Source organism: Lepus europaeus, chromosome 4, assembly GCF_033115175.1.
Source record: "Lepus europaeus isolate LE1 chromosome 4, mLepTim1.pri, whole genome shotgun sequence".
In the NCBI taxonomy this organism is placed as follows: Eukaryota; Metazoa; Chordata; class Mammalia; order Lagomorpha; family Leporidae; genus Lepus; species Lepus europaeus.
The window spans coordinates 161,181,971-161,198,175 of NC_084830.1; the positions used below are offsets into that span (position 1 = coordinate 161,181,971).

General features: G+C 50.1%; 1 protein-coding gene across 1 annotated transcript in view; it reads right to left on the minus strand.

Moving 5' to 3' along the window:
• Positions 1 to 836: 836 nt before the first annotated feature.
• The window catches only part of LVRN (laeverin), a 73,765-nt gene continuing 58,396 nt past the window's right edge, over positions 837 to 16,205 (minus strand). Inside the window, exons 16-20 of the mRNA XM_062189821.1 lie at positions 14,883 to 14,990; positions 14,079 to 14,246; positions 13,016 to 13,153; positions 5,783 to 5,858; positions 837 to 1,015 (exon numbers count right to left, since the gene is read on the minus strand). Coding sequence (XP_062045805.1) covers positions 875 to 1,015; positions 5,783 to 5,858; positions 13,016 to 13,153; positions 14,079 to 14,246; positions 14,883 to 14,990 — 631 coding nt within the window. The 3' untranslated portion in view covers positions 837 to 874. The remainder of the gene's footprint in view (positions 1,016 to 5,782; positions 5,859 to 13,015; positions 13,154 to 14,078; positions 14,247 to 14,882; positions 14,991 to 16,205) is intronic.

A 16,205-nucleotide genomic window follows, 5' to 3' on the forward strand; every position in this document is an offset into this window, starting at 1 on the left:
TACAATTAGCTTCAGTTTGGCCAACAGAAACCAAGTTATAAACCTAACCCCTGAGTATAAAACTGTAAGAATTAGGCTCTGGTTAGCTTTTAGCTTCTAGCTCCCTCCATTTGGTGATTTCCTTCTGCCCCAAAGATCAGAACCGCATTGTTTTCACTGTCATTGGCTGAGAAAGCGCCCAAGCCCAGGTGGAAACACAGCCAAGATCGGGGCGGAGCCTTCGTCCTCATTCTGGCCATCACAGCTAGAGGCACTCCGTGGATCATCTGGTCATTTGTCTTAAGTATGGTCCCAGCAAGGTGTGGGCCCAGCCGTAGGTATGTGGGAGGAAGAACCAGCCAGAAGACCACTTCCTGCCGAGGGCACCTGCCCTGGCCGTGAGACAGCCCACTCGTCCCGCATAAAGCGTGCACTTGTTTGGCTTTGTTGATTCTGCTGAGAATTACTATTTTCTGGCTTCTGTTTCTTACACCGCCGTGTTATTTTCTCATTACCGTTTCCAATTCCAAATAAACCCTCAAGCCCTGCACATCTGCCTTCCCTCAGAAAAGAGTGTGCTCTCAGTAAGGCAATGGTTTAATATTCCAGGGCCTTCACGACACAATAAGCAACATTTTCTTAGGTACATTGGTTTTTACAAGGCTTTTAGAGTAAATTCTGTGTGTTTATAGCCGACACAACGTGAACTCTGCTCCAGAAATCCAGCAGTGCTGAGAGACTCCTCCGCAGTGGCTGAGCCTCAGGGCCCAGCATGCCGCTGCAGGGGGAGAGGGCCCCGGTCACGTGGCTGACGTGCAAAGGCACAAACGTGCGGTTGTCCAGACTCACGGGGTACTGCAAGACAGCTGGCGTGGACTAGCGGTAACTCCCGGGGCTACGTGTGCTTGCGCAGCCACGCGGCGATCCTGGCGCTTCGCTTTCTGTGGTCCAGATTCTCGTTCTTCGTGCTTTGCAGTCTGGCCTGGGCTGCGAGCCTCTGGTGCTCCTCCAACATGCTGCTGAAAAACTGCTGCAGCTGCAAGGACAGAGAGATGGCTGGGCCGGGTCCATGCCGAACCCCAGCAGGAAGTGGCACAGCACACCTGCCCAGGGGAGGCGGGCTGGCAAGAAGCCCAGGGAGCAGGCCTTTGTTCTACCCATTGCTGCATTCCAAAGCACAAGCTGTAGCCAGTCCCCGTGTTTGCTGAACACATACTGGACGTAGACTTGCAGATAGGGTCCAACACTGTGGCACAGCAGGTTAAGCCCCCATGTGGGGACCTGTGCCTGTAAAGCCACCTCCTGCAGTGCCAGCATCCCATATGGGTGCCGGTTCAAGTCCCAGCTGCTCTACTTCTAATCCAGCGCTCTGCTATGGCCTGGGAAAACAGTAGAAGATGGCCCAAGTTCTTGGGCCCCTGTACCCATTTGGGAGACCTGGAAGACTCTTGGCTCCTGGCTTCGGAAAGGCGCAGCTCCAGCCATTGTGGCCATCTGGGGAGTGAACCAGCGGATGGAAGACCTACCTTCCTTCCTTCCTTCCTTCCTTCCTTCCTTCCTTCCTTCCTTCCTCCCTCCCTCCCTCCCTCCCTCTCTCTCTCTCCCTCCCTCATTCCCTCCCTCCCTCTCTCTGCCTCTCCTCTCTCTGCGTAACTCTTTCAAATAAATAAATATTAAAAAAAGAAAAAAACGGGCCAGCGCCGTGGCTCAACAGGCTAATCCTCCGCCTTGCGGCACCGGCACACCGGGTTCTAGTCCTGGTCGGAGCTCCGGATTCTGTCCCGGTTGCCCCTCTTCCAGGCCAGCTCTCTGCTGTGGCCAGGGAGTGCAGAGGAGGATGGCCCAAGTACTTGGGCCCTGCACCCCATGGGAGACCAGGGTAAGCACCTGGCTCCTGCCATCAGATCAGCGTGGTGCGCCGGCCGCAGTGCGCCAGCCACGGCGGCCATTGGAGGGTGAACCAACGGCAAAGGAAGACCTTTCTCTCTGTCTCTCTCACTGTCCACTCTGCCTGTCTAAAAAAAAAAAAAAGAAGAAAGAAAAAAAGAAAAAAACGCAAAGCCCCCGTCTGCAGTCCCAGCATCTCATATGGAAGGCAGTTCAAGTCCCAGCTGTTTCACTTCCAATAAAGCTCCCTTCTAATGTACTTGGGAAAGAAGTGTGGGCCCCTGCACCTACATGGGAGACCCACAGGAAGCGCCTGGCTACTGGCTTCAGCCTGGCCCAGCCCTGGTCAGTTCAGCCATTTGGGGAGTGAAGTAGCAGATGGAAGATCCCTCTCCCTCCCCCTCCCCCTCCCTCTCCCCCTCCCCTTCTCCCTCTCCCTCTCATTCTGATTCCAAATATATCAATCTTAAAAAAAAAAGGAGCTTCAGACAAAGATGCAATAAATACCTTTCTATATCAAAACAAACTTCAACTTCTAGAGCTCAAAACTAGTATATAATATTTGTGTCTTTACAAATGTAATTCTTCAGTGATTCATCCATTGGCTAAATTTCTTAATTGGGTCAGGTCAAGCATTCTGTTCAGGGAACATGTGCCAATTATTACACATAAGCCAGACTCCAACTGAAAAATAAGTGATATTCCCAAAGTCTATTTTTACATCACTGGATTAAACTCAGAAAACGGATCACCACAGGTGACAGTGTATCCATGCTAGCTCATGCAAGCTCACTTCAGCCCAGATGTCCCTGAAACTGAACAGGAACAGGGCTATCAAACATGATTCCAATGTATTTTTTAAAGATTTATTTGAAAGGCAGAGTGACAGAGAAGAGAAACAGATTTTTCCATCTGCTGGTTCACTCCTCAAATGGCTGCAGCATCCAGAGCTGAGCCAGGATGAAGCCAGGAGCCATAAGCTCCAGCTGGGTCTCCCACATGCAAGACAGGAACTGAGTACTTTGGCCACCACCTGCTGCTTTCCAGACCATGAACAGGGAGCCAGACTGGAAATCCAGTAGCTGGGACGCAAACCAGGCACTCTGATATGGGATGCAGAAGTCCCCTGTGGCTCCACACACTGAGCCACAATGCCAGCCCCAGTGTAAAAGAAAAGTTCTGGGGTAGAGTGGAGTACAGAGCCAGAAGCAAGCCTCCTGTCTTTCCTTCCCTCCTCACACTTGCCCACGGCTCACACCAATGTGGCGTGCCCGTGACTAGACGGCTGCAGTCGTGGGATGGGGCAGGGGGCAGGGTGTGTGCTGGAGAGCAGGAGTGAGGTCGGCTTCAAGCGGAGCATAAACACAAGGGCCAGGCAGAGAAGGGTCTGTGGAAACGGCATTGGATAAGCACAGAACTTGGAGGACCGATTTCTCACATCTCTTTTAGTAATTGTCTTAGATATTATCATGTGAACTAATGTACTGCAGTAGAACCAATGGACGTTATTGTTAAGGATAGTCATCACAGCTAATTTGCTTTCAAAATTATAATAATGTGACTACTGCTAAATTCATCTGTGCATCTGTTAAGCTCTCAGTGACTACAGAAATCTGGAACAGTAACGTTTGCCAAATTTCTTCAGACCTTCATGCATTAAAAAAACAAACACGACTGGGTTCAGTGGAGGCAGAGCTGAACTGACGCACGGTAGGAGTCACAAACACAAACTCAGTGTCAACTCCAGCGGCTCTGCTTTCTGCAGGCGCTTCGTGTGCCCTCCTTTCTTGATCCACTTTGTGCACCTGTGTGTGTCCTCTCTGTTTACCTTCTGGTTTCAGTACCTCCTGTTGGCTTCCTGAACTACTCCTCTGCCATGCCCAACGCCTGAGGTTTGGGTGGGGCTGGCTCTAAATGTCAGCACAGGACCCGGCTAGGCCCAGTCAGAGTGACACACCTCTCACAAGACCTGGTGCATGCAGCCCAAGCAGGATCAAGAGAGTCTTCTTTTCAAGCTGGGCACTTAAAGCTCAGTATGAAATGTTCCCGCCTATGGCCGGTGCTGCGGCTCACTTGGTTAATCCTCCGCCTGCAGCGCTGGCACACCGGGTTCTAGTCCTGGTCAGGGCCCTGGATTCTGTCCCGGTTGTCCCTCTTCCAGGCCAGCTCTCTGCTGTGGCCCAGGAGGGCAGTGGAGGATGGCCCAAGTGCTTGGGCCCTGCACCCCATGGGAGACCAGGAGAAGCACCTGGCTCCTGCCTTCGGATCAGCGCGGTCGCTGGTGTGCCAGCCGCGGTGGCCATTGGAGGGTGAACCAACGGCAAAAGGAAGACCTTTCTCTCTGTCTCTCTCTCTGTCCACTCTGCCTGTCAAAAAAAAAAAAAAAAAAAAAAAAAAAAAAAAGGAAAAAAGAAATGTGAGAGTGTCAGGGGTGATGTGAGCCAGGAGCCACCCTTGCCTCCATGTAGAGAGAGCTCAGACCAGAAGAATTCAGCCCAAAGAGAATCAAAGCCAAGAAATGGAAGCCCTGCGTTACATTCCAGAACATTCCAGAATACAGCCAGGACTGCAGTGTGCTCAGTCCACAAGGAGCTCGTCTGGCCTCAGGCAACAGCCACAGTGCCACCCTGGCCGCTGCATAATGTGCTGAGGACTAAGATAAAGGCAGACGTGGGCGACACGGGAGCATGAAGAGTATAAAGTGGTTCATCGACAAAATTCCTAGAATGGGGCAGGAATCACCCACTGAAGAGGGATGAGGAAGGTTAGGAGTGACCCAGCCAAAAGGGATGAGGGAGGCACCCCAGACAAGGCTGAGTGCCCTGAACCTAAGAGGCCAAACCACGTGAGAAGGGAAGAGGTACTGCGGAGGGGCTCTTGCTCCCTGACACTCAGGGCTGAGATGGGGAAAATGAAGTCAGAGTGAGCCAGGGCCCAGATGATGAAGAGCTTCATGCGCTAATCAAAGATCCATCCTCCCTCCCTTCCTTCTCTTTCCTCCCCTCCCTTCCTTCTCTTTCCTCCCCTTTTTCCTTCCTTCCTGTCTTTCTTGGTGAGACAGAACAGCAAGCAGCTAGTTCACTCCCTGCATGCCTCCAAGCAGCTGGTCTGGGAGTTCAGTGCAGGCTCCCTGGTGGCTGCTGGAGCCCAGCTGTGTGAGCACTGCGTCAGCGCTGCCTCCTCGTGCACTCATGGAGCACAGTGGAGCCACAGCAGGGAACTGAACCCAGGCCCTGTGACACGGGACTTGTCCTGAAGCAGAAGATTTCAAATCTGTGAAGAGTTCCTGAAGCTCTGGGAGCAGGGCAATGGGAGGATGGGCGAGGGGCAAGACCGGACTGGGAGAAGGACCTGGTGGAAGAGTGGACAACCAGCCCTCCAGGGGCACAGCCATCTCCACGGCAGGGCCAGCATCGGATCAGAAAGCACTTCTTTCTTTTTAATATTTATTTATTTATTTGAAAGGCAAGAGTTAGAGAGAGAGAGAGAGAGAGAGAGAGGGAGAGAGAGACAGACCGACCTTCCATTTGCTGGTTTACTCCCCAGATGGCTGCAACAGCCAGGGCTGGGCCAGGCCAAATCCAAGAGCCAGGAGCTTCTTCTGGGTCTCCCACTTGGGTGCAGGGGCCCAAGCACTTGGGCCATCCTCCACTGCTTTCCCAGGTGTATTAGCAGGCAGCTGGCTTGGAAGTGGAGCAATCGGAACTTGAACCAGCACCCATACAGGATGCCACCCGTGGCTTAACCCACTGCACCAAAAGGCCGGTTCCCAAAGCACTCCTTTCACAATGCTAATAGCATCAGGAGGAACAGACAGGTGGTAATTCGAAAGTTATGTTTAATTCTACCGTGTCCTAATGACACAGAAAGCAGTTTCAAATCTAGCACTGTATTTTCCGCTATTTAAAGTACTTACCTCTGCGATCTGTGAATCTGTACTTATTGTTCTCCCAATCGTGTACATGAGACTAACCAAGGCATGTGGGCCGTACCTGCAGAGCACAAGAGATCAGAGTGGGAAGGGCGTGCAAGGCAAAGCTCAGCACACAGTCCCCGTTCATTCCAGTCGCCCAAATCTAAGCAAAAACGTGTGAATCAGATTAGCTGAATCTTTAAATAGAAAAATCTATTAACGTAGAAAATTCTATTAACACTCAAAAAATATTTAGAGTTAAATGCTTATTTATGTAACAGTTTTGACTATAAAAACTCTGAAAAACAAAAACTATGCTGACTTTTTCAATTCAAAATACTGAAAATGTTTATTTATCCTTAGCAAGTCCCCAGACTCCCTTCATGAGAAACTGTGTTACACAGCCACATGTGTCAGTCACTGTGGGGGGGGGGGGGACACTGTTCTGTCATTTATGGATTTGTATTTATGAGACGAAACTTACGCTGACTTCTTAAAGGAGACAGACTGCATACTGCGTGTCTCACATTAGGACGACTTGCAAGGGAGCAATACATCTGCGAAGTCTGCAGTCAACATGGGGTCAACTTCAGAACTACAAAAACATCCTGAAAGTGCAGTCACCATTCTGTACTGCCTATGGTTTTGGCGGGAGCAGAGAGATCTGGGAACCACGCTGCATCCTGCGTGCTCCGTGGATCCGCAGGGGCCGTCACCGAAATGTCCCCTTTAGCTCAGTGCTGCTGGACAGCCGAGACTCGTTTTACACAGTCCTGTCAAGGAGTGCGAAGAAGCAGCAGATACATACCTGTCCGAAGTGCTGCTGTAGGTAAAAAGGCAAATAAAGGACCACGGGTGCATTAAAAGAGGAAGAAAAATTAAAATGAAGTTGTTATAATGGACGGAACCAAGGAACGGTTGAACCACCTTGATAACACACGCCACTGATTTACTTCAAATATGTATATTTGGAATTAAAAATTTTAAGAGTTAACTTTGGTACAAATAAGGGTGACAGAAAATTTGCTTTTGCTGTTTTTTTAGCTCCCAGCTGTCAATTACCCTGTGTCTACGTGAGCAGTGAGGACAAGGGGACACTCCGCAGGCCTCCAGCGAGCTAACCTGTTTGTGCAGGGGGAAGGGATATAGTTCTCACTCTCCAGCTTATTATTAGGCCGGCAAGAAAAAGCCTGTGAGATGACGCAAGAAATGTGAGGTCCAGAGAAACTGAGCTCCAAGATTATACACAGCAACAGCAAACAGGAACCTGCCTAGGGCGCTGCACATGCTTCTCCACCACACAGGAGAAAGTCGCCCGGGGCAGGCCTGGGACGGAAGCTGCTCTGGGCAACATTCAACGTGTGAAAGTCAGAGTAATGGATTCTGGAGGGCACTTCAAAAGGTTGATGGAAAATGCAGTTTTTGGTGTAAAACATTTTGAAACCCATGCTTTTTATTATCTTCAGGAAGTTCATGAAAGAACATATATTATGGAAAAAACTGTATGAATTTCAAAATGTTTTGCAACCAAACAAGAGAGATAAAGACAGAACAAGAGAGAGAACACGAGGGAGCTCTAAAATCAGCTAGTTCACCCTCCACATTCCCACAAGCCCGAGCCAGACCAGGCCAAAGCCAGAGCTGGGAACTGAATCCATGTCTTCCACCTGGTGGCAGTGACCCTATCAGACTTGAGCTATCACCACTGTGTCCTGGGATTTGCATTAGCAAGAAGCTGGAGTCAGGAGCTAGGGCCAGTGCTGGAACCAGGTGTTCCAGTGGGGGTGGGGTGTCCTACCTGGGATCTTAATCACTAGGCCAAAGGCCTGTCCCTAAATTTATCTTTAAAAAAAAAAAAAGATTTATTTTATTTATTTGAAAGTCAGAGCTACACACACACAGAGAGAGAGAGAGAGGGAGAGAGAGAGAGGGAGAGAGAGAGGTCTTCATCCACTGGTTCACTCCTCAATTGGCCACAACAGCCAGACCTGTGCCAATCTGAAGCCAGGAGCCAGGAGCTTCTTTCAGGTCTCCCACGCGGATGCAGGGCCCCAACCACTTCGGCCATTTTCTACTGCTTTCCCAGGCCACAGCAGAGAGCTGGAGAGGAAGAGGAGCAGCCGGGACTAGAACCAATGCCCAAATGGGATGCCAGTGCTTCAGGCCAGGGCATCAACCCACTGCACCACAGCGCCAGCCCCTAAATTCATCTTTCGATTCCATTTTTCTGTGGAATTTCTGCAGTGCCCTCGTGTGGGAGCACCACTAGAGTGCTGGCATGTTTCCTTCCTCTGTCAACTTCACAAGGAGTTCAGTTTGAGACAGAAATGACTTCTCTCGAGGGAGAAACATCTTTGAAATATTACTGAATAAAAAATACATATATTACAAATCGTTTACTCTACCCCCATTCCAATACTTCTTAAGTGATGTAAAGATGATAGCCTTTCAGGGCTGGCACTGTGGCTCAGTGGGTTAAAGCCCTGGCCTGAAGCGCCGGCATCCCATATGGACGCCGGTTCGAGTCCTGGCTGCTCCTCTTCCTCTCCAGCTCTCTGGGAAAGCAGTAGAAGATGGCCCAAGTCCTTGGGCCCCTGCACCTGTGTGGGAAACCCAGAAGAAGCTCCTGGCTTTGGATCGGCATAGCTCTGGCTGTTGCAGCCATCTGGGGAGTGAACCAGCAGATGGAAGACCTCTCTCTCTCTCTCTCTTTCTCTGTTTCTACCTCTTTCTGTAACTCTGTCTTTCAAATAAATAAAATAAATCTTTTTAAAAAAAGATGAGAGCCTTTCAAAAACGGGCAGCACTGGTGTCCTTGTGGCCACAGCTCAGACTTTGGCCTACGACTGCTCCCCTTCCTCACATTTCCTACCTCCCTGCGGTGAACTTGGCCACTAGGCAAGCATGGGGACACCAGGCACCCAGCCTGGTCCAGGAAGGGGGCCCCAAGGGCGTGGGTCCCAGCAGCTCCACTTCATTACGGCTCCGGCTGCTTGTGCTCCTATTCGCCTGTTCCTGCTGAGCGTTCCCCATCATCAAGTATGACAGCGACAGTGACAAACACTTTAGGTTCCCAGTCTTGGGACTTGAGGCAGCATAGCAGTGTCTGGAGAAAAACCTGCTGTTCAGTGAGAAGATGGTAGGGTTATTTCAGCCCAGTGACGCTGGACATGCATGTCTTGAATTCTGCACTCAAATAAAACTAGGGTTTTCCTGTAGGCTGTGACGTCCACTTTACCAAGGGATGAAGACTCAGATGTCATTTCTCCCACATATGGTAGAAAGTCACAGAACACTCCTGCTTCCTCCCTGTGGCTGCTCCTTCACAGGCTCTCTCCACAGCCGCACGCTCGCTTTCTGTCACCCGGAAGGCCAGGGGAGCCTTCCCCGATGGCATCAGTATTCAAGAGACCTTGTCTGGGCCAACAATGAACTCCACCACAGCAACCATTGCACTGCCCTGAACGTGGGAGTGAGGGGCCAAACCAAGCCAAAAGTAACTGTACTGCATCAAATATCCCAACATACATCCTGGATTAGGCTTCCTGGGAAGAATTCTGGGCCCCGTGGAGGGGAGCAAAAGTCCTTAGACCAGTACTGGCTGTGTTCTCCACGCCAACACAAGACCCTGGTGTGCAGAAGGCATTTGCAAGCCTGCCTGTGTCACTGTGAGAAGTAACACCTGTGGGTCCCCTCAGACAGGAGAGGGGTGTCATCAAAGCCACAGTGTGGTTCACTCCATGCCCAGACCAGACCTGGACAGGAGACAATGTGGATTTTCTTTGTTTTTTGTTTGTTTTGTTTTTTATTTTTGCATCTAGGTGAGCTGCTTCTGCCTCTACCAGACTGACCCTCACCCACAGACATGGGGTTGTCTTTCCAAGCTGAAGACCCCAGCAAGACAGCACCTGACAGGGCTACTACAAAGCCCCTTGGCTCGGGCTCATCCTGGTTCCAGCTCCCACAGCCAAGCCCAAACCAGAGCCCAGAGCTCAACACATGTAAACAGTGAATAAAGGCTTCTGGAAGAAGAGGTAGATTATTCAAGTATTCTCCTTACAAAGCTGCTGACTGGGGTTGGTGGGAGGAAGGGATGAACAGGCAGGATTCGGAGGGCAGTAGGATTCTGCAGGTGCAGTGCTGGTGCACACGTGTCACCACACATGTGCACATCAGAACCCCAGAATGGGCAACACCAAGAGCGAAACCCAACGTGAACCACAGACTCTGGGTGACAGTGACACGCTGGGGTGGGTTTATCTGGCACAGGACGCTGACAGTGGGAGAGGCTGGGTATCAGGGTGGACAGAGGGTAGACAGGAACTCTGCTATCAACTTTTGGTATGAACTTAAAACTGCTCTAAAAAGCAAAGTTTATTAATTTTTTAAAAATCAACTGAAAAGCCAACTCATTTACCATACTTAAAAGTTTTTTTCTAGAATTTAGATAAATAAATCACATCATATGATTAGCTTTCTACATAAGCATCAAACCTTTGAACAACTATTGGCAATTCAAAATATTTAAAAGATAGAAAGATGTCAAAAATATAGACACTTGAGGTGTCAGATAAGAACATATTACTGACTGCAGTATCTCCAGGGGTGCTCACATAAACCAACAAATAAGATGCTAACATTTCCTTACTTAGCAGGAAATAAGATTAGAGCCAGAGGACCCGAGTTCTTCCATTCTCTAGACATAGACTTTGGGTAATTTATTTACCCTTTTAATGGTAATTATTTCACAGGTGGATGTGAAAAGAGTAATTGTTATATGTGCAAGTATATTACTTTATTTCATTTTTATTTGAGGGGGTGGGAGAGACAAAGAGACAGAGAGAAACAGACAGCTACCCTCCAGCCACTGGTTTAGTTCCCAAATGCCCACAGCAGTTAGAGCTGGGCCAGGCCAGGCCAGGAGCCTGGAACTCCATCCTGGTGTCCAGTGGGGTGGCCATCCCCCCCTGCCTCCCAGAGTGCACATTAGCAGAAGCTGGAACTGCAAGCAGATCTGGGACTCAGACCAGGCACTGCAGTATGGGATGCAGGTGACCAAAGGCGAGGCTCGCTGCTATACAAACGTCCAGTCCCACACAAGTTATTTAAAGGACCAAGTTTTAGGCACGTGTATTTCACTCTAACCATGACACTGCAACACTGCTGAGGGATGTTATCAATGTCACAGACCAGAAAGTGACAATCCTGAGAAGAGAAAAAACACTCCTTAAGGAAGGGAATCACAATAAAATATGTGCGTGCATCAGCCTAGTAAGGTCATATTAATACTAATGGGCACTTCCTGTGTGCCCAGCGCTGCACGCAGCACAGTATTAAGTCATCGTAAACCTTCTGTAAATGAGCAAACTGAAACTTCTGTGAAAAATGTTGTTGAAAGCCTTGGACTCAGTTGTCTCTTCGACCCAAGATTGACCTGGTCCTAGCTTCTGTGTCCCTAACTCTGTGACATACCATGTCTCTCATGGATAATAAAAAGCTAAAACACAGTAAACAAAAGGACAGGAGAAAGCGGTGAAGACACTCCCCATCATTCTGAGATTAAAAAGCCAGCCCTTTACTGTCCTGCTCTGGGTAAGTCTCCCCACGGCCCTGTTCTAGAACTGTCCCCAGCGGTGCCACAAGGCAGAGCCAGTGTGTGCCCGACACAATGCACAGGCCCAGGAGGGAGCCGACCACGGACTGACACACAGAGTAAGTCTGCTGCATGTGGCACCCCAGGCCTGGCAGCCCTTCCTCCTCCCAGCCCCACTTCCTCCTTGCTAGGGTGCTGCGTCCCAGCCAAACAGCCGCTGTGACCAGCCCCCAGCCCCATTAACCTCCGGCCCTGCTGCTGACAACTTCCAGAGCCCTGTTCTCTCGGAGAATGACGAGCTTCCATTCTGCTCAAATGAGACGCAAACCCACGTGGCCCAGTCACTTGACACCCCAGGGACACCTTGAAGAATCTTCCAATAGAACTGGCCCAATCTGACACCTGTCATTCTACAGACGACAGCCTCTGACTACAGCAGTGAGCTCTGTCTCAGATGCCTCAGGAGAAGGGCACCGGATATACAGCTCCAGTCTACAGCCCAGCCCCGGGCCGCAGGCAGGGAAGGGCTTCGGAGGATTGTCTTTACCGGCATAAGCACAAACACAACATGAAATCCCCAGGGTCTTGGGGATCCCATGACATGGAAGGACTGCTGGCCCTCTAAAGCAATGAACCAAGAATGAGAGAGATCTCAGATAAGAGACAAGGCCAGACTGCCACCGCGCATGCCCGGGTGTGCCACGGGCCAGGAGCTTCCGCTCCACACTGCCAATTTCAGTTGTAAATTTTCACTGAATACCTTAACACCTTCATAGCACCAACAATGTGCTTTCTGGTGGCAGGAAGGTATTCAATTAATTTGTAAACACAAAACGTTCCATTATTTTCTCTACACGAAAACATATCCACATGCTTAAACATTTATGCCCTGAATATGCCTTTTATCCCAAAGAAGAAACTGGTTTACAAAAAACATCTTCCAGTATCTCTGGGGTATTCAAGTGTTTCAGGTGTTTGGACCTTCAGTTGGCGACTGTGTATCTGCTCCATCTACAAGATGTGACCAGGACCCTACAGTATGGTTTAGGATGTCCTACATTCACTCTGGGCTTTTGAGAATGCAAGGTTAAGCCGTGTTCTAGAAAGACCCCCTCATTGAGGGCATGCTATCTGATTCCTGCATGTTGTTAATATGTATTTTACCCAAAAGGGGTGGGAAGTGAGATTTACTCTTAAAATGTGAAAAATATAAACATTTCAGGAATCCAAAATCCAGATGTATAAAGGGAATCTGACAAACAAGACCCCAGCAGCCTCCACTCTGAGGCTGTAACAAGCACTGCTGTTTCTTGAAGATAATATGACGGAGCCATCGGATTAAGGGAATGCATGACGTCCCCACATACCAAACACTCCCAAGCACAGCCTGCTCCAATCCACGTCTCTTAGGACAGACGTGCTGGTGGGCATGAGAAAACTGAGGTGGCAAAGCCAGTGAAATCTATTTACAGACAAAGCCGGAGCTGGGGTCACTGACTCTCTCTTCCATAACACAGCCGGCTTGTGGTGACAGTAAACAGCGGAAATACTTTTCTATTTATTGCAAAGGGCTTCAGACGACAGCTGGGCTCTGACACCTCCCCAGCGCCCTCCACCCCGGAGGGTCCTGGTCCCTTTCTTACCTTTCACTCACAGCCTGCCAGTGGTTGACTAAAAAGTCCTTTGCAATGTACCGGCCAACTTCGGAGGCAGCCACGGTTTCAATCACATTTGTCTCATTAAAAGCAAATGGAGATACAATGATGGCATATTCCAAATACCTGCAAAAGTGCATTGGCAAAAACTGAATGAGTAAAAGAAAAATTCCAACATAAAGAGTTACGTTAAATAAATGGAATTAAGATTGCACAGTTCTCAGTGATGCACAAAAACACATTTTTTAAAAAATTTATTTGACAGGTAGAGTTACAGACAGTGAGAAAGAGAGAGAGAGAGACAGAGAGAAAGGTCTTCCTTCCGTTGGTTCACTCCCCAAATAGCCACCATGGCTGGTGCTGCGCCAATCAAAGCCAGAAGCCAGGTACTTCCTCCTGGTCTCCCATGCGGGTGCAGGGCCCAAGCACTTGGACCATCCTCCACTGCCCTCCAGGGCCACAGCAGAGAGCTGGACTGGAAGAGGGGCAACCGGGACAGAATCTGGAGCCCATATGGGATGCCGGCACTGCAGGCGGAGGATTAACCAAGTGAGCCAAGGCGCCTGCCCCCACACAATTTTTAATTGTCATATTCAAATTAGCATTTTTCTTTTTTTTTTTTAAAGATTATTTGAAAGGCAGGGTGGCACAGTGGGGATTGGGGGCAGAGAGGGGAGCCCAGGATAAAAGAAGAGAGAGAGACAGATCCTCCCATCTGCTGGTTCACTTCACAAATGGCCACAACAGCCAGGGCTGGGCCACGCTGCGCCAGGCTAACGCCAGGAGCCTGGAACTCCATCTGGGTCTCCTACGTGGGTGGCACGGGCCCAGACACTTGGGTGTCTTCCACTACCTTCCCAGGCACAACAGCAGAGAGCTGGATTGGAAGCAGAGCAGCCGGAACACGTAATACAGGATGCTAGCACGCAGGCAGTGGCTTAAGCCGCGGTGCCAGGATGCTGGTCCCTCTGCCCTGCTCTGCTGCCCCCTGCTTCACGCCTTCACTGCACCCCCACCCCGGACACTCTCGAGGCAAGCTGGCCGTAATCACCTGTTAAGTATCCACGGGTCTCTACTGCAGCTCATGGCGTAAACAAACTGTATCCTTTCCTCTTCCTCCGTGGTATTAGTGTAGAAATTGAACACAAAGTCCCATTCTTCATCACTTCCCAAGGCAACGCCGTAACACAAAACCATACTTCTAATTGGACTTGGTATTCTGTGAGGTGTGAGATGCACACGGTAAGGTCACAGCTTTGTCCAGGTTGCTGCATATTTAGAAGCACAAATGTCCCCTTGGATCTCAGTAACAAAGGTCAGAAGCAGAAACCTCGAGAAGCAACTAAGAACATTCATGAGCCGTGACGTCAGATCATCCACGCGCTCAGAACAGGCTGCCGAGAGAGGAGACTCAGGGTCCTCAGTGAGGGCTAGCAGCGTGGTCTTGCATCTCCTGACCCCATTAACAAAGAGTCCATCTGAGGGGGTTCATTACAGCAATGAAGCCAAAAAGGCAGTCATGGGCTTTGCTCCTAGGAACACTACAAGTTCCCAGGGAGATGCTTCGATGCACTTACAGACGGAACCAGGATGCCCCACCATGAAGAACCTCCTGAGACCCCACCGTGCCAGAGTTACCGGAGAAGCCCTGGCAGACAGCCCCAGAGAACTCCCCGTCTAACTTACAACCTGCTGCTGCACACAGACCACAGTAGGCAACTGTTTTCTAGAAAGGAATATTTGAAAAGAAGAGAAGAGAAAGACTGAGTGAATGAAGGCCAAACTGCCACTCCCACAGGGAGAGATCGCTGGTGCCAAAGCAGGACGCCAGCGAGGATTACTGAGCGACACTCACACATCCTCGGGACGGCTCATCCATTTTCTGAAGAGCTCTCTTGACAGCTGAAGACAGTCTTCAAGGCCCAACCAACACGCACTTCCAAAGAGTTTCTCCAGGGATATTCTGGAAGGAAAAGCCGAAGCAAAAGTTTATTTTCATTACCACCTTCAATTTCTCTGCCTCCAAGAATGTGTGTTTCATAACAGGATGGATCCTTCCAATAACATCAGGTTTGTTCAAGAAAACAGCTTTTGTGGATGACAAATGAATTCAAGACTCAAAGAAATATTTGCTGAAAAGCTCTCCAGCAACAACAACAAAGAGCCCCTCTGGGTAGCATTTTTTAAAGTGAGAAATCCATCACTGCCATCCCTCACCTCCCTCACACACGTGGGCGCACTCCCCACATCTGCTGTCAATTTATTTTTCCTCCCTTTTACAATACTGCCTTATGCGTAGAGGGATGACTTCAGAGCATCTGATGTAATACCCTTAAAAACAAAGTTCTTTCTCTACTCAAGAAAGGGGAGAGGACGGCTCATTCTCCCCCTGGAGAGTTCTCTCTCCCTTGCTTGGGCATCTGTCTCTGCCTCTGACCTGCACGTCCAAGAAAAGAACAGAGGTTTCGGTTGGCTTTGGCTCTGCAGCTGAGCACTGTGGCTCAACATTAATTCAGTACAAAAGAACACAGCGAAGAAGAAGAAATCTGGGTGCGTGATGCCTTGCCATGGGTGTCTCCCTACCCTCTCCACGTTCGCTTGGGGTAGAGAAGCTGACCTGACCATGAGCTTCCAGGAAGTGCCAGAGCTAAGCCTCTGTTTCTCCACCCTCTGGCCTGACCTCCTGATAAGCAGAGGTGGAATGTCCAGGGCGGAGGCCCTCTGGAGATAACTCCGGGCGTCTGCACATGCTCACTGCCTCTCTGTACCCACCCCACCCCACTGCTCACACTGGATACAGAAAGACCAAGTTCTGTGGAAGCGCTGTCAGGCCCCACAAGGCAACTCCCCAGAAAAGAACGGGTCCAACAATGCTACAAGAGAGAGGCCACTCCAGCAGCTCGGGAGAGCCACGCACACGTCTGGCTAGCCTGTGTGTTGCCCGATGCCCATGCACACGACTTGCCTCCCTCTCTTCCCCAGCTGGGCCTCCAGGCTTCCACCCACCTGCCCTTTCAGCACTGTCCCTCCAGGCACAAGCTTCGGTGCTAAAACCTCTACCCTCGCAGAAGGGCAGGACTACACCGACCCTCACACCCTGGACGTGCTGTGCTTCTTCCCTGGGCTCACTGGACAGCCTTGCCACTGCTGTTGGTGACAGATTCCCTCTCTGCGTGTG